This window comes from Rana temporaria, chromosome 1 (assembly GCF_905171775.1).
Source record: "Rana temporaria chromosome 1, aRanTem1.1, whole genome shotgun sequence".
NCBI classification, from domain to species: Eukaryota; Metazoa; Chordata; class Amphibia; order Anura; family Ranidae; genus Rana; species Rana temporaria.
The window spans coordinates 402,017,341-402,044,745 of NC_053489.1; the positions used below are offsets into that span (position 1 = coordinate 402,017,341).

General features: G+C 43.6%; 1 protein-coding gene across 4 annotated transcripts in view; it reads left to right on the top strand.

The window, feature by feature from the left end:
- AP3D1 (adaptor related protein complex 3 subunit delta 1) overlaps positions 1 to 27,405 on the top strand; it is a 203,587-nt gene that overhangs the window by 124,561 nt on the left and 51,621 nt on the right. The window contains exons 20-26 of one of the 4 annotated variants that reach the window (XM_040323311.1): positions 3,108 to 3,307; positions 6,462 to 6,535; positions 6,635 to 6,800; positions 11,712 to 11,822; positions 13,559 to 13,606; positions 17,009 to 17,113; positions 22,881 to 23,057. In XM_040323311.1, the coding sequence (XP_040179245.1) occupies positions 3,108 to 3,307; positions 6,462 to 6,535; positions 6,635 to 6,800; positions 11,712 to 11,822; positions 13,559 to 13,606; positions 17,009 to 17,113; positions 22,881 to 23,057 (881 nt within the window). The remainder of the gene's footprint in view (positions 1 to 3,107; positions 3,308 to 6,461; positions 6,536 to 6,634; positions 6,801 to 11,711; positions 11,823 to 13,558; positions 13,607 to 17,008; positions 17,114 to 22,880; positions 23,058 to 27,405) is intronic. The other 3 variants (XM_040323319.1, XM_040323328.1, XM_040323337.1) reach the window with 3 other exon arrangements.

Consider the following 27,405-nt stretch of genomic DNA (forward strand, 5'->3'; position numbering starts at 1 on the left):
CGGAAAAACTACAGACCCTGCGGTGCAGCGATTGGCGACCCAGAAGTGGGCGTCTCTTCGCTTTTGCATTAGAGTGCTGGGTCTGATGGTGGCCTCTTTCGAGGCGGTTCCGTATGCTCAATTCCACACTCGAGTGTTGCAGAAAGAGATTCTGTCACTTTGGGACAAGCTTCCTTCGTCTCTGGATTACCAGATTCGTTGGTCAGGTCCTCCCTAGTGTGGTGGCTGACATCTCCAGTACTTCGGACCGGGAAATCGTTTCTGCCGTTCCACTGGACGGTGGTCACGACGGATGCCAGCCTCTTCGACTGGGGGGGTGTCTGGGGTGTCCAGTCAGCCCAGGGGCGCTGGACTCAGGAGGAGTCCCGCCTACCGATCAATATCCTGGAGCTCCGAGCGACCCGGCTGTGCCTCTCCAAGTGGTCTCTGGGTCTGCAGGACCGACCGGTTAGGATACAGTCCGACAACGCCACGGCCGTGGAGTACGTCAGTCGTCAGGGGGGCACACGGAGCTCGGCTGCAGCGGCGGAAGTCGCTCACATCCTCCGGTGGGCCGAAAGGTACGTTCTGGCTCTGTCTGCCGTGTACATTCCGGGGGTACTGAACTGGCAAGCCGACTACCTAAGTCGCCAAACACTAGACCAAGGAGAATGGTCGCTACACCCGGACGTGTTCCGGAGTTTGTGCCACAAGTGGGGCACTCCAGACATGGATCTTCTGGCGTCCCGTCTCAATCGGAAGGTGTCATGGTTGGTGGCCAGGTCAAGAGACCCGTGGGCGGAGGCGTCAGACGTGTTGGTGGCACCATGGGGTCACTATCTCCTAATCTACGCCTTCCCTCTGAAGCTTCTTCCTCGCCTGCTGCGCGGAGTGGAAGCCGAGGGGATACCAACAATCCTGATTGCTCCGGATTGGCCGCGCCGTCCCTGGTACGTGGACCTGGTGCGTCTGGTGGCAGACGTCCCTTGGCGTCTACCCCTGAGAGACGATCTCCTGTCGCAGGGTCCTATCTTGCACCCTGCTTTACAGTAGCTGGCTTTAACGGCATGACTGTTGAGAGCCAGGTGCTGAAGAACCAAGGCCTGTCGGGCTTGGTGATCTCTACCATGCTACGAGCACGGAAGTCTACCTCACGAAAGATTTACCATCGTACGTGGAAGGCCTACATCTCTGTGTGAAGAGATGAAATGGCACCCCCGTACATACATGATGTCCTGGATTCTGCTGTTCTTACAGCGTGGAGTGGATCAGGCTCTCGCCTTAAGTACGGTTAAGAGTCAGATTTCAGCTCTAGCTGTCTACTTTCAGCGACCCTTGGCGGCGCACTTCCTGGTGCGTACGTTTGTGCAGGGGGTTCGGCATGTGGCCCCTCCTGTGCGTCCTCCACTGCCTCCATGGGACTTGAATTTAGTCCTTTTGGTGCTTCAAGAGGCTCCGTTTGAGGACATTCGAAAGATTCCTTTGACTCTGTCCCAGAAGGTGGTTTTTCTGGTGGCAATTACCTCGGTCAGACGGGTATCTGAACTGGCGGCCTTGTCTTGCAAGGCTCCTTACTTGGTCATCCATAAGGATAAGGTGGTGCTGCGGCCGCAGCCGTCATTACTTCCAAAGGTTGTTTCGGATTTTCACATTAATGAGGACATTGTTCTGCCATCTTTATGTCCTCGGCTGAAAAACCCGAAGGAGGCCACTTTGCATTCCTTGGACGTGGTTCGGGCCCTACGGGTGTACTTGTCTGCTACGGCTCCGTTTCGGAAGTCTGACTCGCTGTTCGTGTCGGTGACTGGTCCTAAGAAAGGTCTGGTGGTCTCGTCGGCCACCATTTCTAGGTGGATCAGACAGGTCGTGCTCCAGGCCTATGCCCTAAAGGGGCGGCGCCTCCCTTTCAGGTTACGGCACATTCGACCAGGGCGATTGGTGCCTCTTGGGCTTTCCGCCATCAAACATCTGTTTTACAGGTGTGTAAGGCAGCGACCTGGTCGTCAATCCACACCATCTCAAAGTTTTACAAGGTGAATGTGAGTGCATCTTCAGATGCCTATTTTGGCCGTAAGGTTTTACAGGCGGCTGTTGAAGGTTGAAGTTCCTCCGTTGAGGAACTCTGGTTTGTTTGGGTTGAAGCTTGGTTTGATGTGTTTTTTCCCACCCCTCGAAAAAAAATTCACACTGCTTGGGGACGTCCCTAAGGTCAATGCTGCTGTGCCGTCCATGAACGGAAGAGAAAATAGGATTTTTGTACTCACCGTAAAATCCATTTCTCTGAGTTTGTGGACGGACACAGCACCCACCCCTCCTTTGTTTGTACTGCTTGTTTACGAACTGGAGCTGCGTGATGCAGAGTGTGGGATGTACCCGGGGGTCCTGACCCCTGGGAGGTGCTGTATACTGAGAGAAGTGTTTGAACACTTAAAGTGCTGTTTTTTATGCCTAGTCTCTCCTGAAAGGAAGGATATATAACCCTAAGGTCAATGCTGCTGTGTCCATCCATGAACTCCAGAGAAATGGATTTTACGGTGAGTACAAAAATCTTATTTTTTTTTTTCCTATTTTCAGATTCAATATGTAGAGCATGCAGTAAGGGCAATCCAAACACAACTGACCACATCTCTTCCATACTGAACCCAAAACTCTTAAAACTAAATCTAAAAAATAAAAAAAATAGCAGTGATTAAATGCCACCAAAAGAAAGCTCTATTTGTGTGGAAAATATTTGGGTACAGTGTTGCATGACTGCGCAATTGTAATTGTGTGAGAGCGCTGAAAGCTGAAAATTGGTCTGGGCATGAAGGGGGTTTAAGTGCCCAGTAAGCAAGTGGTTAAAGTGAAAACCTTTTTTTCTCTGCAGTGAAAAAATTGTTGCAGACCTGTGCATATGTCTCAGCTGGCTGCCCAGGATTACAAGTGCAGGAATCTTAAATACACAGTTAACCTGTTGCAGAGACTTAGTTTTGGTAAATGTCCCCCAATGTGTGGTGTATATTAAACAAACGGTGGACAAACAAGCAACATGTTGTTGCTTGTTTCTGCATGCCTTTTCATAGTCTCCATTGTTTTTAATATCAACTGGGAACAACTTCTACATTTTAATGTGAGATTCTTTTCCTCAGGTCTTCCTATGTCAGATCAGTATGTAAAACTTGAGGAGGAACGACGATGCAAACAACGTCAGGAAAAAGACAAGAAACGGAAGAAAGTAAAAGATAAGAAAGGTAGCAAGTCTCGAAGACAAAAATCTATTCACACAGAGAGTGATGAAGATATTGCTCCGGCACAACATGTTGACATCATCACTGAGGAGATGCCAGAGGTTACCTTTCATTATTTTTATACTATCTGAAAAATGTTGTATTTTATTTATTTTAGATTTGCACAGATTGTAATTTGATGTCCAAAGCTGGCTTTACGGAGTGCATATGCTTTTTTTTTTTTTTTTGTGCTCTTGTAATTCTGGTATAGGTATTTGATAGAATGGAGTAATTTGGGCTTGCTCTCTTACGCTGGAAATTTTTGGCTGATTGCCACAACAGAAAAATGCACAGCAGAAAGATAGGACAGTGAACCACCACAGCAAAAACATACACACACTCGCCAGCATACTGGTCCACAAAATTTGTGTGTGTATAAAATTTGTGTGTGTGTGTGTATATGTGTGTATATATGTGTGTGTGTGTGTGTGTGTGTGTGTGTGTGTGTGTGTGTGTGTATATATATATATATATATATATATATATATATATATATATATATATATATATATATATATATATATATATATATATATATATGTATATATATATATGTATATGTATATGTATGTGTGTGTGTGTGTGTGTGTGTGTGTGTATACACACACACAGTTGTGCTCATAAGTTTACATACCCTGGCAGAATTTCAGATTTCTTGGCCATTGTTCAGAAAATGTGAATGATAACTCCTAACACCAAAAATTTTCTTTCACTCTTGGTTAGTGTTTGACTGAAGCCATTTATTATCAATCAACTGTTTTTTACTCTCTTTAATTTATAATGGCAACAGAAACTACCCAAATAGCCGTGATCAAAAGTTTACATACCCCAGTTCCTAATACCGTGTATTGCCTTTAACATCAATGACAGCTTGAAGTCCTTTGTGGTATTTGTGTATGAGGCTCTTTATCTTTTCAGATGGTAAAGCTGCCCATTCCTCTTGGCAAAAAGCCTCCAGTTCCTGTAAATTCCTGGGCTGTCTTGCATGAACTGCACGTTTTGAGATCTCTCCAGAGTGGCTCAATGATATTGAGATCAGGAGACTGAGGTGGCCACTCGGAACCTTCACTTTATTCTGCTGTAACCAATGACGGGTCGACTTGGCCTTGTGTTTTGGATCATTGTCATGTTGGAATTTTCAAGTATGTCCCATGCGCAGCTTCCTGGCTAATGAATGCAAATGTTCCTCCAGTATTTTTTAGTGATGTACCGATACTGAGCATTTGTGCGAGTACTTGTACTCGCACAAATTCTCCCGATGCCTAATCCGATACCTGGGATTTGAGAGGCGGCGTTCAATAGGGGCGGAGTCAATGCGCGGAGATCGAGTCCTTGAGCAGGTAAGCTGGCCTGGAAGAGGTGCAGGGTCCGTCCGCATCATCGGTGACAGGAGCAGTCGCATTCGGTAACTGAAATGATGCTCCGTGTTGCCGTCAGTGCTTGGACATCCGACACCCATCTTGGTACACCCTGCACTCGGCCACATTAAGCCAGCAGCGGACATCTTGTTACACTCAGCCCATATAGTTCGGGATGGGTGTGACAAGATGTACGCTGCTGTATTTGTGGACGAGTGCAGAGTGTACCAAGATGGGAGTCGCAGGCAGCATAGGAAAATACTAGTTTAGTTATTTTCCTCTCATGTCATTTATTTCAGTGCCCATAACTGCCAGCCAACTGTTAGTGCTCATCTACCTGTGCCATCCATCCATCAGTGCCCATCCATCAGGGCCACTGTCAGCCATCAGTGTGTGCCATCTATCAATGCTCATCACTCAGTGCCAGCCATCAGTGCATGCCACCTATCAGTGCCCATCAATCAGTGCCACTGCCAGCCATCAGTCAGTGCCACCTTTTAGTACCCATCAGTCGGTGCCCTCTATTAGTGCCAGCCATTAGTGCGTCACTGTCACATGACATTAAAAAAAGAATAAGTATTTGGCGAGTACTTGAAAAAAAGTATCGGTACTTGTACTCGGTCTTAAAAAAGTGGTATCGGGACACCCTAGTATTTTTTTATGATAACATACTGCATTCATCTTGCCATAAAATTTGACCAAATTACCTGTGCCTTTGTAGCTCACACATCCCCAAAACATCAGCGATCCATCTCAGTTTTTCACAGTAGGAATGATGTACATTTCATCATAGGCTTTGTTGACTCCTCTCCAAATGAAGCATTTATGGTTGTGGCCAAAAAGCAACATTTTGGTCTCATCACTCCAAATGACTTTGTGCCAGAAGGTTTGAGGCTTGTATCTGTGTTATTTGGTGTATTGCAAGCAGACTACTTTGTGGCATTTGCGTAGTATTGGCTGTCTTCTGGTGACTCGACCATGCAGCCCATCTTTCTTCAAGTGCCTCCTTATTGTGCATCTTGAAACAGCCACACCTCATGTTTTCAGAGAGTTCTGTATTTTACCTGAAGTTATTTGTGGGTTTTTCTTTTCAAACCATTTTCCTGGCAGTTGTAGCTGAAATTTTAGTTGGTCTACCTGACCATGGCTTGATTTCAACAGAACCCCTAATTTTGCACTTCTTGATTAGAGTTTGAACACTGCCGATTGGCATTCTTAATTCCTTTGATATCTTTTTATATCCCTTTCCTGTTTTATACAGTTCAACTACCTTTTCCCACAGATCCTTTTGACAATTCTTATGCTTTCCCCAAGACTCAGAATCCAGAAACGTCAGTGCAGCACTGAATGAAAGATGCAAGTGTCTGTCAGGAGTCCAGAAACTCATTGATCTTTTATACACACACACACACCAATTACAAGCAAACAGATCACAGGTGAGGATGGTTACCTCACCTGTGTTTGTGAGGTAACCTCACTCCTTTGTGTCAACTTGTGTGCATGTTATCAGGCCAAAATCACCAGGGTATGTAAACTTTTGATCAGGGTCATTTGGGTAGTTTACTCATTTTAAATCATAATGCAAAACATACGCAGTTAATTGATAATAAATGGCTTCAGCCAAACACTAACCATGAGTGAGAGAAACGTTTTTGTGTTATTCATATTCTCTGAAAAATGGCCAAGAAATCATAAATTCTGCCAGGGTATGTAAACTTATGAGCACAACTATAAGTATGTTTGGGAGTTTTAAGTAATTTTTGAGCAAAAAAGTAGGTTTTTACATGTATGTGGGAAGTGTTAGAATAGGCCTGGTATTGAAGTACTTAAAGTATTTTTCACTGTGTGTGTATTTTAGAATGCCCTCCCAAGTGATGACGATGACAAGGATCCAAATGACCCCTACAGAGCTCTAGACATAGATCTGGACAAGTATGTGGTTTTCTTTCACTAACAAATGTTTTCACATATTTATATGTTAGGAAGATGAAAAGGTATAAATAATACATTCATGATTTATTTTGCTTTCAGACCTTTGGCAGACACAGATCAACTTCCAGTCCAAAGACACAGAAACACAGAAAATCTAAAATCTCCTGAAAATGAAACTTCCGTTTTAGAGTCAAAGGTCAAAAAGCCCAGTAAAAAGGATAAAAAACAGTCAGAGACTGAGAGAGTAAAGAAAAAAGAAAAGAAGGTGAGTTTAATATTTTCAAGACTTTGGGCATATCCCATATGTCCTGGCTTTAAAAGGGCCAAAATAGGCTCATGGCTACTGCTTTAGCCATGAACTTCTTTCTGTTTTATCAGCAGGCTGAGGGTGATTCAGGTATGGGTATGTTTGTATAATTACAGCTTGGACCAATGTAAGTACACTCACAGGACACTTATTAGGTATGAAAGAGATTAGATTACTGGACATCCGACCACCCTCTCATCCTGGTAAATTCACCGCGACCACACACACAGGAACAAGTTGAGAAGTATACTTTATTGACTCGTACGAGGAGACAAGTTACAACAAAAGGACAGATATTTGCCTACTGGTTCTGACCGCCTGCCACCCGTGCTATAGGGTTGCATGGACAAACAGTCAGCCTGATAGACGCCTATCTGAACAGATAATTGCCCATTGGTTCCCACCCCCATGGCCCGTGCAATAGGGCAGCACACATTGAGGTCAGCCTTATGAGCTCCTATCTGACTTGTCTGACTAACAATTGTAAAACTGGCATTTATATACCCTTTACAAGCTTTATCTGAGCCATCTCTCCTAGATGTGATTGGTTGCTACGATCTACGTCAATGTCCTACAACCAAACAAACGTAATTATTCCTAGAATTCCTATATGTTCATTAAACATGATTTATAACTGGTTGTGTCCAATTAAAGACATCTGTGTAGAGACAGTCTGGCACCCAGCTGAGTTAGCCACAACTTCAAGGATGACAGAGAATGAACTTTCAACAACCCTACCTTATCTGTTATGTCTCACTAATTCTATATGTATGTATTTATATAAATTGGTTTCATAAAAGGTGTGCGTGTGTGCGTGTGTGTGTATGTATGTATATGTGTGTGTGTGTATATATATATATATATATATATATATATATATATATATATGTGTGTGTGTGTGTATATATATATATATATATATATATATGTGTGTGTGTATATATATATATATATATATAAACTTTATTCAATATTGACTAATTAATAATATATCTTATACAATGTATTTTAAGTTTTAATAGGGCACAAAATAGACCCTGTCAATCTTGATAAATGTTCTGTGCATAACTTTCGAAAAACTGCTTACTCTTATCTTCTGTGATTTATATTTCAACCACTGTCAGAATGTTCCCCGTCTAATTAGTGAACTTACAATGAACTATCTTTACATTTTTGAGAATCACCTGTGTACACTTGCTATGAAGCAGAGGTCATCTAAAGTTCAACACTTAAAATGAACACGTTCCAAACAAGAAATATGAATTGGAAGACAACAGACAAAATGGAGTTACAGTTGATCATATATATTATAACAAGGTACACCTGTTCAATTGCTTGGAAACACAAATTGCTAATCGGCCAATCAAATGGCAGCAACTCAATGCATTTAGGTATCTAGACGTGATGAAGACAACTTCAAACGGAGCATCAGAATGGGGAATAAAGGGAATTTAAGTGACTTTGAACATGGCATGGTTGTTTGTGCCAGACGGACTGGTCTAAGTATTTTAAAAAAACGCTGATCTACTGGCTTTTCACACATAACCATCTCTAGGGTTTACAGCAAGAATGGTCCAAAAATATCCAGTGATTGGCAGTCGTGTGGACGAAAATGCCTTGTTGAGGTCAAAGGAGAATAGGCATACTGGTTCGAGATGATAGAAAGGCGACAGTAACTCAAATAACCACTCGTTACAACCCAGGTATGCAGAATACCATCTCTGAACGCACAACACATCACACCTTGAAGCAGATGGGCTACGATAGCAGAAGACCAAACTGGGTTGCCACTCCTGTCAGCCAAGAACGAGAAACTAGGGCTACAATTTGCACAGGCTCACCAAAATTGGAAAATAGAACACTGGAGAAATGTTGCATGGTCTGAGGAGTCTCAATTTCAGCTGCGACATTCTGATGGTAGGGTCAGAATTTGACGTAAACATGAAAGCATGGATCCATGATGCCTTGTATAAACGGTTCAGGCTGGTGGTGTAATGGTGTGGGGGATATTTTCTTAGCACACATTGGTTTAAATGCCACGGCCTACCTGAATATTGGTGCTGACCATCTCCATCCCTTTTAGGAATACAGTGTACCCATCTTCTGATGGTTATTTGCAGCAGGATCACAAAGCTCGAATCATCTCGAACTGGTTTCTTGAACATGACAATGAGCGCGCTCTGTACTCTAATGGCCCCCACAGTCACCAGATCTAAACCCAATAGAGCACCCTTGAGATGTGGTGGAACAGGAGATTCACACCATGGATGTGCAGCCCACAAATCTGCATCAACTGCAACTGTCAATATGGGCCAAAATCTGAGGAATATTTCAACACCTTGTTGAATCTATGCTATGAAAAATTAATGCAGTTCTGAAGGCAACTGGGGACCAGCCTGGTACTTACAAGGTGTACCAGATAAAGTGGCCATTGAGTGTATGTACAGTGCCTTGCGAAAGTATTCGGCCCCCTTGAACTTTGCGACCTTTTGCCACATTTCAGGCTTCAAACATAAAGATATAAAACTGTAATTTTTTTTTAGTAGTCAACAACAAGTTTGACACAATCATGAAGTGGAACGAAATTTTTTGGATATTTCAAACTTTAACAAATAAACTGAAAAATTGGGCGTGCAAAATTATTCAGCCCCTTTACTTTCAGTGCAGCAAACTCTCTCCAGAAGTTCAGTGAGGATCTCTGAATGATCCAATGTTGACCTAAATGACTAATGATGATGATAAATAGAATCCACCTGTGTGTAATCAAGTCTCCGTATAAATGCACCTGCACTGTGATAGTCTCAGAGGTCCGTGTAAAGCGAAGAGAGCATCATGAAGAACAAGGAACACACCAGGCAGGTCTGAGATACTGTTGTGGAGAAGTTTAAAGCCTGGTTTGGATACAAAAAGATTTCCCAAGTTTTAAACATCCCAATGAGCAATGTGCAAGCGATAATATTGAAATGGAAGGAGTATCAGACCACTGCAAATCTACGAAGACCTGGCCGTCCCTCTAAACTTTCAGCTTATACAAGGAGAAGACTGATCAGAGATGCAGCCAAGAGGCCCATGATCACTCTGGATGAACTGCAGAGATCTACAGCTGAGGTGGGAGACTCTGTCCATAGGACAACAATCGGTCGTATACTGCACAAATCTGGCCTTTATGGAAGAGTGGCAAGAAGAAAGCCATTTCTTAAAGATATCCATAAAAAGTGTTTAAAGTTTGCCACAAGCCACCTGGGAGACACACCAAACATGTGGAAGAAGGTGCTCTGGTCAGATGAAACCAAAATCGAACTTTTTGGCAACAATGCAAAACGTTATGTTTGGCGTAAAAGCAACACAGCTCATCACCCTGAACACACCATCCCCACTGTGAAACATGGTGGTGGCAGCATCATGGTTTGGGCCTGCTTTTCTTCAGCAGGGACAGGGAAGATGGTTACAATTGATGGGAAGATGGATGGAGCCAAATACAGGACCATTCTGGAAGAAAACCTGATGGAGTCTGCAAAAGACCTGAGACTGGGACGGAGATTTGTCTTCCAACAAGACAATGATCTAAAACATAAAGCAAAATCTACAATGGAATGGTTCACAAATAAACATATCCAGGTGTTAGAATGGCCAAGTCAAAGTCCAGACCTGAATCCAATCGAGAATCTGTGGAAAGAACTGAAAACTGTTGTTCACAAACGCTCTCCATCCAACCTCACTGAGCTCAAACTGTTTTGCAAGGAGGAATGGGCAAAAATCTCAGTCTCTCGATGTGCAAAACTGATAGACATACCCCAAGCGACTAACAGCTGTAATCGCAGCAAAAGGTGGCGCTACAAAGTATTAACTTAAGGGGGCTGAATAATTTTGCACGCCCAATTTTTCAGTTTTTTATTTGTTAAAGTTTGAAATATCCAATAAATTTCGTTCCACTTCATGATTGTGTCCCACTTGTTGATTCTTCAAAAAAAAATTATAGTTTTATATCTATGTTTGAAGCCTGAAATGTGGCAAAAGGTCGCAAAGTTTAAGGGGGCCGAATACTTTCGCAAGGCACTGTATGTTCCTTACCTGGCCCATCCCCATGAAAGCTGGAAATCAACTTCGTAGACACCACTACTAAAGTTATCACCGCTAACTTCCAGGTCCTTTGCTGAGCAGCTGCCCTGCTGCTGAGAATACAAAGGAGGATGCTCGCTTGGCACACGTACAATTTTTAGAGAACATTTTGCAATTTCTTAGTGCATGCAAATCTTTCTCTGATCTAAATGTGGTAAAGACAGTGCTTTTTACTGTCCCTCTTCTCCACATTGTTCAGTCAGAGAATGGTTTGCACATCCTGCCCATTGATGGCATTCCATACTTTCTGGTGTGGTTTCTCCTGCCATCTCTTGGACCTTGCCAACTTGTAGGCATGAGCCTTTGAGAGGAGTTTGTGAGGGAGGGGAAGAGAGGGATTCAATCTACCCTGAAGGGGTGAATATCTGCAGCGGCCAGGGAGAAGCAAACTTGCAGTGCATCGGCACACAAGCTATCAAAAGGCGAGTATATTATTTCCTCTTATAGAGTTCCCATTGTGTACACGTGACCCTATGGTGACAGGGTGAGATTTGGGTAGAAAATGTTAACATAAGGGCAAGCATGGGGAATGGTGTGGTGGTATAAATTGTTTCACATTTCTAATTTAATTTTGTATAGCTGACTCTAGAAATTTGTGATGTTATTTACAGGCTTGATTAAGAGTTTAAAAATACAAAAAAGCGAATACATTTTCTTTTGTGATGTGTCCAACGATTAATGCTGTAACTGTGTTTTAAAATATAAAAATTAAACATCCATTATTCTTATCTCATTTGCATATTGTGACAGAAAGGTAAAGAGCGAGAAGAAAAGACAAAGCGAAAGAAATCGGTAACTAGGGAGGAAGAGGCGTCGATAAAACCTGAAGAGGATAAAACGGATGACAAAGCAACTTCAGATGTGAGTGGAAAGTCGTGTTTACTGTAGTGTTGTGTGTAGAATGTGAGTATGGATTTTTCTACTTTCTGAGCATATATATATTCTGTTATACTCCACTTTAGCAAAACCTTTAACGGTAGAAATGTTTGCTGCCATTTCTGATCCCTTTCTTGGGAAAGAACACAGGGATTCAAAATTATTTGGGTTACACTGCGTGCCTACATGAGGTATGATGCTAGGGCATAAAAATTATAAATAGCCCACGTATAACACCTCTCCAGCCAGAAAGTTTTTTGCTAGTTTCCTATGAGGTCAGATGGGGTTGGTTTTTTTTTTTTTTTTTTTTTTTAAGACTTATTTTTATTTTATTTTTTATCTGTGACTATTCAAGGTTTCTCCCTGACACTACCTTTTGAGCTGGTCTATATGTAGCAGCTATCTTAATCTCTGATTTTGACCAGGTACCTGCTCCACTTCTGCTCTGCCTGTCTAGGCATTTGGAAGCAGAAGTTTGACAAAAAAAAACCAACATGTTTACTAATGTGGAAAATATCGCTACTGATGTTCGCAAAAGCCTTGGCATGGTGCAATTCAATTCTTCATCTTACCATGCTTCTTTGGGTACAGACCTGCAAGAACTTTAAAGACGTTCCCTTCCCCATCCCATTGTTTTTGTCTTCCCTTCCACCAGTCTGGGGTTGTGGTATAACTTTTATTCCTGCACACCCTTGTTGGCGTACCTCTTGCACATCCTACCACCATCCATTTTTTTTTTTTTTAACCTTTACATGCAGACCGGCTTGTCTACCCTTGTGGTCCTGTTTTTGTACAAGTTTTTCTCCGGTCTGTTGACAGCTTCACATTGTTGGTTTATATCTAACCAGATAGTTATATTGTTCCACCTGTTTTTGGTGGGTTTGTGGTTTCTCACTAGTTAAGATTGCTTAGAGTAGAGTAATTCCTGTTGGTCATCATCTCTGTCCTGATCCTGAGCATCAGTTTGATCCGCTGTTTGCCTTACAGAGGGCTGGTTCGCATTTGTTCTCATCTGGTTCAGATTAGGGGGTTGTTAAGGTAGTTCTTAGTTGCATAGAGTTCCCAGTTCCTTCTCATGGGCCTGTCACTGGCTGCTGCTCACCCTTCAGTTGTACTGCCTACTGACTGTTTCTGAATTCCTGTATCCCTAAGGCTTAATGGATGAGAGAGAAAACAATCTTATTTTCAGCCACAGACACTAAAGCATTCAGCCAAGAAAGCCAACTACTAATTTTCATATAGTCATTTACGCAGAGCACTAAAGCATAAGGATCCACATCACAGCTAGGGCAACCTAGGTCAGCTTTAGCCTACCCTATAGCTTTTATTACAAGTTTTTCCATGCGGGATATATTTATAGATGTTACCCTTGTATTGGCTCAGTGCAGGTCTGTGGAAATTGGATGCAAGAATCAGGCTGTCACCTTTTCTTTTCACTGTGTTGAACTGGAGCAGACTAGTTCCTGAGCAATAAAAAAATAAAAAAAAATGCTAAAGTGAAATGTTGCAACATATAATTATGATTTCTAGCCAGGTGGGGGGCAGAGTTTCACCTTGCTTTGTCTGATAATATTGTGTTTGTGTGTTGTGTTGGTGTAACTAATCAAGTGATTGTGGTGTTCCAGTCTTGTCTGTTATTCGTTTTGCGTGTGTTTAGCCACAATTTCCCTTGTGTGTACATTAGCTCTCTTTTGCTCAATCACTGGATCTTTGGTTTTCAGGATATCGATTTCTGGCTAACTAGCTCCTTGGCCCCAGCACAGGCACAGGTTGGTAGATTGGCAAGGCAGTAAGTACCTTTAGTTAAAATGTTTAAAAAAAAAAAATGCACCTTTTTGTGATAAAACAAAATACCATCACTTTTAATCATCACACTTGTGTGATCTTTTAAGAGGCATTGGCTGTAATAGTTTCTCAGCATTGAAATCAGAAATTGAGATTTAGCTGTAGCTTGGGAGAGCATGCTCCTTATGAAATACGGCAGGCAGGTTATTTTATACTGCCTCTGCATCCCACAGTGCAGTATGGTATATCTATACTGGCTTCTGATTGCGGCTACACTGTATTGTCATTTGAATACAGAAGGGATAGTTGACAAATCAAAGGTGATGTTTGCATTGATTAGCTGCTGTTTAATTGGTCTATTTGTTTTCCTTCTACCCTAGAAACCCTGTAGGTATTGACAGTGCTGTGCACTACTACGGTGTGAAAATGGTTTAGTATCATCCAGGGTTCTCATTCAGGCAGCTTGAGGGGCTACAGGGTACTCTTAAGTTACATAGGCAACTTGGAGGTCCAGTTTCCTCAGAGGCTGGTAAAATCTGCTTTAATCTGGAGGCTTGATAGAGACTTGAAGGGATAAAGTCTCTAGTCCTGGGTCCAGGACAACCAGTAAACTGACTATGCAGGACTTTAAGATGTGACTCTGGTTCAAGGCCCGTTTAGGAGGGATTCACCTAAGAGACATGCAGCAATGAGCTGCTAGGTGCATACATAGTTTGTGTGAAGATGTGTCTGGAGGAGACTGACAAGAGCCTGAAGTGTGAGGTCAAAGCAACAGCACACAGGAGGCTGAAGAACATTTATTTTGTGGCGGGGAAAAAAAACATGCAACGGAAACCACGTTTAACCTAAAATGTATTTAAATATATGTGGTGAAGAAAAGACCTTAAAGCGGGGGTTCACCCTTAGAGGGCACTTTTCCCCCTTCGCTTCCTGCTCGTTTTTACTAGGGGAATCGGCAATTTATTTAAAAATATGTGCAGTACTTACCCGTTTACGAGACGCATCCTCTCCGTCGCTTCCGGGTATGGGCTTCGGGAATGGGCGGTCCTTCTTGATTGACAGGTTTCCGAGAGGCTTCCGACGGTCGCATCCATCGCGTCACGATTTTCCGAAAGAAGCCGAACGTCGGTGCGCAGGCGCAGTATAGAGCCGCACCGACGTTCGGCTTCTTTCGGCTACGAGTGACGCGATGGATGCGACCGTCGGAAGCCTCTCGGAAGGCTGTCACTCAAGAAGGAACGCCGGCTCCCGAAGACCCATACCCGGAAGCGACGGAAGAAGATGCAGCTCGAAAACGGGTAAGTACTGCACCTATTTTAATATAAATAGCCGATTCCCCTAGACCGAACGAGCAGGAAGCTAAGGGGAGATTTTTTTTTTTTTTTTAAATGGGTGAACTCCCGCTTTAAGTTGATTTTAAGTGAGTGGCTGCATTCCTACTGCTCTACTGTTTGTTATTGCAGTATGCTTGTTTCCTGCTTCCCCTGCTGATGTTTGGGACTGTGACCATAAAGATTTATAGTGATGGCATATAGATGCGCTTCTGTATTTAGAAATCTTTGCTGACAGCTTATTATTCAGGAAGTATGAGCCAGCTGAATAGTTGAGGATTACAGTAGGACTCTACAAACGGCAAGAGGAATGAACGTGTCTGAACGAGACCCAAGGCCCATGTGCAGACACGTAATTTTTTCCTGCACGCGTTTTGCAAGGGCACAACAAAAAACATTGTTCTTTATATGCCCTATTCACACTACAAGGAATTTGCAACGTATATGCAGTTTTCTGCACCGAAAAAAAACTGACATGACATTAACATTGGTGTGAACAGGGCACATCATTTTACGTGCATGAAAACTGATGTCAACGTGCACAAAAAATCACTGAAACGCGCATGGGAACTGATGTAAATTCATGTCTCTGCAGGTTAAAGCTGAGTGATTTTCCTATTTGTTTTCATGCATGTATGTTGTGAACAAGCCCTAAAGGTTTCAAGAAAACTGATAGCTATGCAAGTGATTTGTGAAAACTTGTAGTCAAACTGAAAGCCTGTATCTACAAAATCCAAAGGGACAGCATATAACCTTTTTATATTTTCAATTTGTTTGAAATACTGTACATGATTTACAAAAACTTATAGGGTGCAAGGAATACTGCCTAGCACTACGTACATGCCTATTGGTTTTTGCTCTTTGAAAGGGAGAGAGTTTGTGCCTCTGTAACTCACTGTGCAGAGTTTGTAACTCTAAAAATCATTGTATACTTCCCTATTCTCAGGCCACTCTGGTCTGGTCATGTGATCAGCTGTTATTTGTTGGCTAGCAGCAGCTCTAAGGAAGAGAAGGGAGCAGACAAAGCATGGCCCATAGTAAACCTGTGGATGACACTTCTCAGATATTGCTGCAGTTGTCAGAGCGCTTTCTCTTCTTCCCTGTGGCTGTTGCTGACACACGGAAGATCATGTGACCAGACCGGAGCAGTGGGAGAAGTATATGCATCTTTTTTCCACAGGTTATTTAGTATGGATGTTGGAGCAGTTTTAAGATTAGTGGAAGCCCAGAATTCTACTTTAAGAATTGCAGCTAACTTGTTTTAGATGCTCTATTCTGCACCTTTCAGCACGGAAAAGTTCTACATAGTTCTCTCTTTATGAGGTAGATTTGAGCACAATCTGTCCTAAAACTGACAGCTCTGTTGAGATCTGCTGTACTAGTGATCCGACATTAGTACAGCGATCTTCCCCGCAGAGCTGTAGTGTTCTGACAGGGTGATGGCCCCCCTGCCAGAAAACACTGGTCAGTGCTCTGAGCCATTTGCTGAAAGCACTGATCTTTGGGAGCAGGTCGGGTGCTGGTTTTTCAGCATGCTTGTCTGGCAGAAGTCAGCCAAGCGGCCGGCTTCTGTCGGACCGGCTGACATACACACGAGCCGAGTGTCAGCCAGTTTTTATTGAACAGGCCGATGTCTCCTGACATTCGGCCTGTGTGGGGCCTATAGGTTAAAGGCTGTGCTTTTTGCATTGTATGTTAATGAGGACAGACTCATTGTTCAAAAAGCTGTGCAGTCAGCCATGACTGCTTCTTTTTAGAAACCTTTAAAAGGTAGGAAATATTAAAACAAAAAGATAGGTATGCTGTGTGGATGTGAACACATAACAGACAGACATGTAGGGAGGTGTTCTCAAATGTGACTGCAATAGTGGAAATAATGTAAATTGACAAAATAGTAACTCCTTGGCAAAATAATTTCAATTTTCATTTCATCGGGACTCCTTTTTGTAAATGCGTGTATGGGTCAATAAGCAAGTGATATGTGTGGAAACTATATGGCAAGTATTTCTTCTAAGCTTTTGCAAGGGAAATAACCAATACCATATTATTCTATAGCAGGGGCCTTCCACTGAGACTGTGCCTGAACCGACTGAAACAATGGAGGAACCCGTGGAAGCAGAATCTGTACCAGTAGAAAAAAATGAAGAAGATACAGATAAGGTTAATTAGATTTTTAAATTTTTAGATTTACAATGTGGTAATTGCATTTCCCTTTGGGCTAATCCATGATTATTCTTTTACTGCTACAAAGTGGAGAAAACATTGGTGTGGGATGAACAGTCTTGAAATGATTGCTTGCCATTAAAACAAGTCTGAAATCCTGGCTGCTAAAAAACAAACAAAAACCTTGTAATAGTATTTGTAATTTTAGAGATGGAAAGCTGTAAGAAAGATATATTGTGGACCCTTGGAGGTTGCTTCATAATGTGATATGATCTACTTTAAAGCAGAGCTCTACCCAAAAGGGGAGGCTCCACTTGTTTACACCCCTCCCTGTCGACTGCTACATTTGACCCTTTTTTTGGGGGGGGGGGGGGGTGGGTACCTGATTTTGACAGGTACTCTCTCCCACTTCCTACTCCCCCCTCCTTCCCCCGCAGTCTTCTGGGACACACCACAGGTCCCAGGAGACTACGGAGCCATTTACAAGGCGCAGTGTGACTCATTCATGCACAGTGGGAAACTGCCTGTGAAGCCGCAAGGCTTCACTTCCTGTTTCCTATGCTGACGCCTGCACCTGAAGCCGGATGAAGAATCGTTTCGTGAGGACATTGCTGGATCCCTGGACAGGTAAGTACTCTTGTATTAAAAGTCAGTAGCTACAGTATTTTTTGGGGGAGCCTGGAGCTCCTTTTTAGGTCATAATAATTAGGGCTGCGTTCACATCTAAACCGCATGCGGCTCGCAGAAGCGGTCCGGTGCATCCCTGTTCTTAGTTTCTGGGACGATTTTTGCCTGAATTACGTCCTGAAACAAAAGAGCCAAAGATGCACAGGATCTCCATGCAATCCACTCCACAGTCACAATCTTCTGACATACGAATTGGATGCATTAAAAACTGCATCCAATTCGCATAGGTGTGAACCTAGCCTAAAATTTAACTTTTTGTTCAAATGTCTTTCATTTTGCCCAGTCTGTCACTAGCATAAACACAGCAATGTTTTATATTTTTTTCCAAGTTTCCGCTCGGACATAGTTTTATTGCCTGTTGGTCTTACCAGTAGATCTGTTGTGTGTTTTTTTTTTTTTGTTTTTTTTTCACATGAAACAACCTTTTGCTGTAACTGCTATGGCATGGGGTTGCTGGCTCTCGTGGTAGATGCGTTTTTCCAGTGACTCAAGCCAGTCAGGAACTATATTTTAGGGCATGGTAGCCTCATTTTTTATAAAAATAAAAAAATAAAATACTAGCCCACCTGGCTCTCTGTAGCAGTACGTCTGCACTTTATCCGGGTCACCCAGACCACCAGACTCAAAGTAGATGGCTTCCCTTTAGTGTCCACAGCTCTGCCTCTTGCAGTCACCAATGTTCTGGCTGCCTCCTACAGCCTCTCTGACTCCTGAAGACCTCTTGTCTCTTGGTGTGGAGTCGTCTCTAACTGGGAGCCATAATGTCTTCCCACACCCTCGTTATAAGGGCTTACCCTGCTGGTAATCAACAAAGTCTGGATACAGGGTTGGAGATCCCGTCCCACCCCAGACACTGTGGAATCTCCAAACTACAGAGCCCCATGACAAAATACCAAAGCCTGGAGAAAGCAGTCTTCTTCAGACTCTGTAGTCTTGCACCTCACAAATGTGCATACCCTGTGTCCAGCAAACTGTCCATTTTACCTTGACAGTAGCTCCTACTGTCACACTGCTTAAAGTGTTATTTCGAGTTTGGGTTTTGTCCTTTCTTTAACGTTAATTTAAATATGAATGTCCCTCTAAGGCACAAAATGATTCTGTGGTGTGATTTCACTGCAAAACAGAAATTGATGTCACCCTATTATAGTATTGTGGATTTTCTGGCAGGATCAACAGAGAGTAAAACTAAAGCCTGTGTTCTGACAGATTAGCAAACCCATCAGATAATGTAACGGAAGTGGCGTTCCGTCGGCTACGCATGCGTTCCACCGCTATCAGGTGTGCTAATCTGACATAACACCTGCAGTCAGAAGGCAGCAGCAGACATCTTACTACACCCAACTATGTCTTGAATTTCGGAATCATTTTAGCAATAATTGAGTGTATATAAGGAAATATAGTGTATTGACAGCTGTGATGCTGTTTGGATGTTTAATTTTGAAAGGCTAAAGGTTTAGCGCTGAGCATTGTGGAGTGTACCACCATGGCCTCCGCCACCTTCTTACAGGTGCCAAGTCCTGCTGGAAAATGAAGTCAGCATCCCCATAGAGCTCGTCTGCAGAAGGAAGCATGAAGTGCTCCAAAATCTCCTGGTAGATGGCTGCGTTGACCCTGGACTTAATGAAGCACAGTGGACCAACACCAGCAGATGACATGGCTCCCCAAATCAACACAGACCGTGGAAACTTCACCCTGGACTTCAAGCATCTTGCAGTGTGTGCCTCTCCATTCTTCCTCCATTCTCTGGGTCCTTGGTTTCCAAAAGAGATGGAAAATTTGCTCTCATCAGAAAAGAGGACTTTGGACCACTGAGCAACAGACCAGGTCCGTTTTTCTTTAGCCCAGGTATGATGCTTCTGATGTTTGTCGTTCAGGAGTGGCTTGACAAGAGGAATACGACATTTGAAGCCCATGTCCAGGATCCGTCTGTGTGTGGTGGCTCTTGATGCACCGACTCCAGCCTCAGTCCACTCCTTGTGAAAGTCCAACACTTTTGAATTGCCTTTTCCTGACAATCCTCTCCAGGCTGCGGTCATCCCTGCTTATTGTGCACTGTTTTCTTCCACACTTTTCCCTTCCACATAACTTTTCTATTAAAGGGGTTGTAAAGGTTTGTTTTTTATTTTCTAAATAGGTTACTTTAAGCTAGTGCATTGTTGGTTCACTTACCTTTACCTTCGATTTTACTTCTAAATGTTTTTTTTCTTTGTTTTCTTTGTCTGAATTTCTCACTTCCTGTTCCTCAGTAAGGTGTTCAGTAAGCTGTTCTAAATGACTTTCCACCGCTCAGATGATAATGGAAAGCTTGCTGAGGAGAAACGGGAAGCAAGAAATTCAAACAAAGAAAAAAAACATTTAGAAGGGAAATTGAGGAAAGGTAAGTGAACCAACAATGTCCTAGCTTAAAGGAACCTATTTAGAAAATAGAACACAAACCTTTACAACCCCCTTAATGTGCTTTGATACAGCACTTTGGGAACATCCAACTTTTTACCTTTTTGAGGCTTTTCCTCCTTATGGAGGGTGTCAATGATGGTTTTCTGCACAACTGTCAGGTCAGCAGTCTTTCCCATGATTGTGATTCCTACTGAACTAGACCAAGAAACCATTAAAAGGCTCAGGAACCCTTTGCAGGTGTTATGGCTTAATTGGCTGATTAGGGTGGGACACTTTGAGCCTAGAACATTGCATCTTTTCACAATATTCTAATTTTATAAGATTGTGAATTTGGGGTTTTCGTGAGCTGTAAGCCATAATCACAATTATGACAAATCACAGCTTGAACTATCTTGCTTTGCATGTAATGTGTCCATCTCGTATATTAGTTTCACCTTTTAAGTTGCATTAGTGACATAAATGAACTTTTTCACGATATTTAAATTTTTCGAGTATCACCTATATATCCTGTGCATACAGGACCTTGTGAAGTCCTTATTGACTGTTGGAGTGCTATACAGGTCTACGGTGCTGACCTCCAACTGGAAAATGTTGTCCCTAAAGGCCCTCAAGGAGCTTCCACTGACATGGGTGGAGTTTAGACCCCTTGAGAGTCCTCTGGCAAGAAAAGTACATGCCTCTGATGGGAGTCCCTAGGGTGTCTGTACCTGAGGGAGGGGAGGTAATTTTAAAGAAAAGTATGTGAATTTTTTATATTTTTTTTCCCTCATAATCATACTTGCCTAGGTGGATGCAGCATCGGACCGATGCTGCATCTGTCCCCTGCCATCTCTGCACTGAGAACCGAGCTGCCGATGGCTCGGTTCTCACGGCTCCCCGAGCAGAGAGCTGCTGCCTGTCAGTCAGCAGCTCTGCTCCTCCACGCTCACTGAAGCGCCGAGCTGTGAAGGCGCAGGGAGCGGCCATCTCAGCTTTTCGCTAAGACTGCCGTCAGTCTGAGTACCTGGTGGATCCAGACTTCTAGAGTCGGGATGACACTGTGCCTGGACTGATCTGTGTGACGTCGGCAGAAAGCGGACTTCAGACCGCTCTCTGCTGAAAGGGGGTCATAGGAGTGCAAAACTAATTGCACTCCTATGACCCTTAGGAGAATCCCAGCCAAATAATTTCAGGCTAGACTTCTCTAATTTGCTTGTTATACGCCCCTTGGTTCTATTACTGTTCCCTAAGTATTAGTAGAAAGGGTGTACCAGGGTTTTTGGTGCTGTTCTGAGTAAGTGTGAATGGTGCGTGCATTCCCGCACGGTGATGCAGTGGGGTGGAGTTTCCTGGTGGCCACCATATTGTCTACTTCACTCCTGCATCAGTTCAGGAGGTGGCATAAGGACTCTAGATAAACCTTCAGTTAGTGAGCAAGGGCAGTATACCTCTTTGTTTTTTCGAGTGCAACCATACTTTTGTGAGCATAGTGTTTTAGTGAGTTGATATTACACTTGCTCCTCTCTCACACAAGCCTACTCTTTCTCCTCCTATTTCCTGAGAAGCATTTCTTTCATCTATCACTGACCTCTGGCTCCAAGCCAAAACCCAATACCCAATTTTGCAAGAAGCCATGGGCCATAAAGACTTCTAAGCTGGCAGGGACAAGGCTTTCCATAGAAGGGGCTCCCCTGCTTGCTCTGGTGGGGGGATAATTTCCGGCTTTCACAGACAGTGGGGTGGAGAAATTGCGGACAAATGGATCTGCAGCGTAGCGACTTGGGGCTACTAGCTGGAGTTTCTATGCCTTCCTCTTCTGCTTTTCTTGCTCTCAGATGTTTTGTTAAATCGGGGTTCGACGAATCCCGGGCGCCATGTCGCCATTGTGACTAGAATTAGCGACCTGGGATGGCACAGCTGGGGTATCCTGTGTCTCCGTGCACCCCCACCTCCGCGCAATCGGGTGACGCCAAACGGTAATTGAGGCCGCGGCCTTCTGCAGGCCTATGCTTCCTTCTGTGATCTGGCGCCATCTTGCAATACTTTCTGTCATACCGTATTTGCGCAGTGGTCTTACAAGCGCACTTTTTTGGGGAAAAAAATCATTTAATTAAAAAATAGGACCCCAGTAAAGTTAGCCCAATTTTTTTTTATATCGTGAAAGATAATGTTGCGCTGAGCAAATTGATACCCAACATGTCGTGCTTCAAAATTGCGTCCGCTCGTGGAATGACGACAAACTTTTACCTTTTAAAATCTCCATAGGTGACGTTTAAAAAATTGTACAGGTTGCATGTTTTGAGTTACAGAGGAGGTCTAGGGCTATAATTATTGCTCTCGCTCTACCTCTTCCCCCAGAGAAATGTTCGTCACTGTGAGCTCAGGTGGAGATGTTTTTGCATGAGGGTTCTGGGAAAGAACTATCAAGGCAGTGCAGTTTGCCCAGTTTTATTCCTATCCCCAGAAGATGGCAGCATAAGCCCTATATAATGGATATGAAGATACTGTGTCCTGTTATGTACTCCAAGAAAAGGATTTTACAGTTAAACCAAAAATCATATCTTATTTCAAAAGTTGTCAGTTTTTGGAAATTATTCTCCAAGGTCTTAACTTGTTTTGCAGACTTTGAAATATACACAACTTTTGAAAATCTAGTTAATTCAGAAAGGTGTGCACATTTATTTATTTTTTTTATTAACAGAAATCCCATCGGCACAAGAAAAAGCATAAGAAGGAAAAGGAGGATGTAAAGGATGAAAAAAAGTCTCGTAAAAAGAAACACCACCACCACCACCATCATCATCACAATGAGTCTCATGAAGGTGACCATACAGAATCTGTGCATAATGGCACCTTGGATGACGAGGAACAGTTACCAGTGAGTTTAACAAAAAATGTTCATAATTTAATTGCAGAAGAAATTTGCGAACAGTGTAATCAATCGGCTAAATAACTGATTTTATTCAAAGATTCTCTGTATGCATCTATAGTGTGTGTAAAATGGTGTTGGGTACTGACCAAGGTGACCTTTTCTTTGCCTAGGCGATGACTTAGGAAGTGGTGTAGGTACCCAGAAAATCTGCAAATTTGTTGGGTTGGCAGTGAGTGAGGATGAAGCGGTAGTATTACACTGTATGTTGCTGAGTCCGCTGTCTGTGGAAGTGAATTCCACATCCTTGCCGCTCTTAGTTTAGAACCCTCTACGTAGTTTAAGGTTAAACCTTTTTTCTTCTAATTTTAGTGAGTGGCCACGTGTCCTGTTAAACTCCCATTGGCGCAAAAGTTTTTTCTTTATCGTACACCAAGGGACACAGAGCCTCTATTCATAGAGTGGGTTGCATGGTCACCAGAGGTGATTGGACACTGGCATAACCAATCAAAGACCGTTCCCCCTCCATATTACCCCTCCCATCAGGGAAGTACCTCAGTTTTTCCTCATTGTCTAAGGTGTTGGACGCGAGTAATATGTGCTGAAGGAAGCGTTGCCAAAGAGACCCTACGAGGGTAGAGAGCTTATATTAAGCCAAGACTGGATGGTATCCGGACCTCGTGGACGAAGTAGAGAAATTGTAGTCACCGCTCCAGATGGGTATATGAAACAATCAGTGTCTTCTCAGAAAAGCCCAGGTGCCGGAAATGCACGAAGCAAAGTAGAAAAGAATGTTTGGACAGCCACACTCTGAAAAAACCTCTCGGTTGCCTTTTATTGGTAAAAACTTTTTAAACACCACACATCACAGCAGAAAATTGGGGGGTGCAGCTGACGCGTTTCACACTATTACTTAGTGCTTAGTCATACAGCGCGTCACGAGTTGCCGAAAGAAGCCAAACTGCGAGTCGGCTCTATAGGGCGCCTGCGCACCGACGTTCGGCTTCTTTCGGCAACTCATGACGCGCTGTATGCGCCGGTGGGAAGCATGTCAATCAAATAGAATGTGACTAGGAACGCCCAGTCCCGCAGATTACATACCCGAAAGCCGCGGTGAAAATATAGATAAAACGGTTATGTATGGCAAGGAAATAAAAAAAAAAACAGCATAATGTCATTCTCACAACTCGGCTCAATGTAATGTTAAGGAACTTAACATTACATCGCTTTAAGGAACTTCCCTATTTAGACTGGGTGTCATTTTTCTGGCCGCCGCTGGGGGAGTAAAGAGCTGAGTTTTTTGACTCGCCGTGCTCCAAAGTAGTGTCAGTTTCCTCGGACAGCACACTCCTTTCTGCTGCATAGCTGTGCCAGAGACGCCTGCCTTCCTCCTCCAAGGCAAGTATCTGGAGGATCTCCTTCACGTTACAATGCCGCCGTTAACCCCTAGGTTGTGAGCGCGCTTTATGCATTTTCAATAGGGGGAGTGGGCCGGGACAGGCACGGGGGCACGCGTGGGCACGTCTCATAAGCCGCAAACAGGCAGGAAGAGGTGGAACCTTACATGCCTGGAGCTTCCCTTCAAGGGACACAGCAGCGAAAAAGGGCACGCAAGATCTCTGTGTGGTTGGCTGAGCACTCCCAAAAGATAGACACCCACTCTGGCATGACACCTGTGTGTTATTAGTTGCATACTTGTATGTACATTGCTAAACTAGCACAGTAGTATATGCATATCTTGGTACCTTGGCTTTGCTTGGCAATATGTCTTCCCAAAGAAAAGGCTCTGGGACTAGAAGCAAAAAAGCATCGCCTCCAAAGACAGGAGGCTCTAGCCGTGCCTGCTCGGTACCTCCCTCTCCTTTAATACCTGACGTATTCATACAGGATGAGCCATTACCTCTATCAGGAGTAGCAGCCTCTCCTGTGGTCCCTGCATATGTCACTGAAGACACTTTGGCGACAGCCCTAAACACCTTAGAAGGAAGAATGGCTGCGTTAATTGCAAAGTCCTTAGAAAAGGACAAAAAGCGAAGCAGATCTCCTCCTGTTGTTTTAGATCTCCTTGCAGAAAGATCTGAGGAGTATGAGGCCCCATCTGGGGATGAGGACTTGGAGGGATCCGAGCTATCAGAGGAACCTTTTTCTGCTTCCCAGGTTCTAAAGTTACAGGTGCAATATTATACAGAAGCGGTGCGCTCCACATGCAGATTACCTTCTGCGGAGTTAACTGAATCACCTGTCTCCTCTCTGGGCTCGTTAAAATCCCCACAGGTGGCTTGTGCCTTTCCGATTCATCCTTTATTGGAGAATCTGATTTGCGCAGACTGGAAACGCCCAGATAAGCATTTTTCACCTCCTAGGACGTTTGAAGTGCTTTATCCAATGGAGGAGAAGTTTACCAAGAAGTGGAGTCTGCCTTCTGTTGATGCAGCTATTTCTTGTGTAAATAAAAGCCTAAATTGTCCGGTGGACAATGCCCAGGTATTTAAAGATCCTTCCAAGAAGTTGGAATCTTTACTAAAATCTTCCTTCCTCCTGGCAGGTGCAGTAACTCAACCTGCTGTAGCCGCAGTGGGTATGTGTCAGGTTTTAAAGGACCAGGTGAAACAGGGGATGAAAGATCTGACTTCTGAACAGATCATATTTTGGGAGAATATGTCTAGGGCCTTATGTTTTACAGTGGATGCCATTAGGGATTCTATCCAACAGGCAATCCCGCCTTACGCTCCAGCTGGTGCATATGCACAGAATTCTTTGGCTAAGGCATTGGTCAACAGAAGCCCCATGCAAAAAGCTTTTGGCCAGCTTCCCCTTCTATGGCAAACGCCTCTTTGGGGATAATTAGAAGTATATCCAAAAGATATCGAGCAGTAAAACTACTCTTCTGCCAGAGAAGAAGAAAAACAAGCGTCCTTGTTTTAAGCATTCTCTCTCTCCCCCCGGCTCCTGGTAGAACTACCTCCAGCCAGTGGTGACGGCTTTTTCATCCAGCCACAAAGGCTAAAGAAGACCACACCCAGAAGAAGCCGTGGGGTTCAAAGGCTAACAAGCAAAACCCCAAAGCCTCTTCATGAAGAGGCGCCCCTGCTCGGCTGAGTGGGGGGACAGCTTCGGCAGTTTTCTGCGGCATGGCAGACAGAAATCCAGGACAGATGGGTAGTATCCACAGTATCCCTAAGATGCAAGCTGAAATTTCGGGAGATCCCATCTTCTCCGTTCCGAAGCTCAAGGCTCTCCAAAGATCCACTAAAAAGATAAAAAGAGCGTCCTTCAAAGGATTGGATCACTTGCTGTCTCAAGGGGTGATCACAGAAGTACCCCTAAAGGAGCAAGGTTCAGGTTTTTATTCAAACCTCTTTGTGATTCCAAAACCAAACGGAGATGTCAGACCCATCCTGGATCTAAAATCTCTAAATTAGTTTCTGAACATTTGCCATTTCCAAATGAATCGGTGGTCGCCTCCCTACAAGGCGGAGAATTCATGGCGTTTATAGACATTAAGGATGCATATTTACATGTGCCTATCCATCCCGCTCACCAAAAATTCTTAAGGTCCGTGGTAGAACATCGCCACCTCCAGTTTGTGGCTCTGCCCTTTGTGGCTACCATGCCCTGGGTATTTCAAAGGTACTAGCCCCTCTGTTGGCAAATCTTAGGGCACAGGGCATAGCGCCATTCTACTTGTGATGGATCAGTCAGTGGCAGGACACAATAAAATACCTGGAGCATTTAGGATAGATTGTAAATCTACAAAAATACTCTCTACAAGCCCGAAGAAGGGTAGAGTATTTGGGCATGATTATAGACTCGGCCTACCAGAGCCAAAGATCAAGTCTCTAAAAGACCTTATCCGCAAAGAAAAGGCAGTCTATTCGCCTTTGCATGAGGCGATTAGGGAATATGGTGGCCTCCTTCGAGGCTGTCCCTTACGCCCAGTTTTATTCAAGACCACTTCAAGGCAGTATCTTAGCTGCCTGGAACAGGAAGATCCAAGCTCTGCATCTACCCAAGCGCCTGTCTCCAAGTGCACCAAAGCTTCAGTTGGTGGTTAAAAACCAAGAACTTGCGGAAAGGAATATACTTTCTACCAGTCCCCTGGAAGGTGGTGTCTATGGATGCCAGCCTAATGGGCTGGGGAGCAGTGTTAGAAGAAGTGATATAAAGAGATCTTCTGCACTAGCAAAATGAGTTTAAAGGAAATCTACAATAGGGGAGTAAGTGGTTAAAAGTTTGTGAAATTGCTGCTCGAATCTACAAGTGTACAAATCACTAAAAAAACAGAAATAATAAAATGATGAGCGCGGTATCAGAACCACCTACTGCACATAAGTGATAATGGCTAAACAAGCGATAT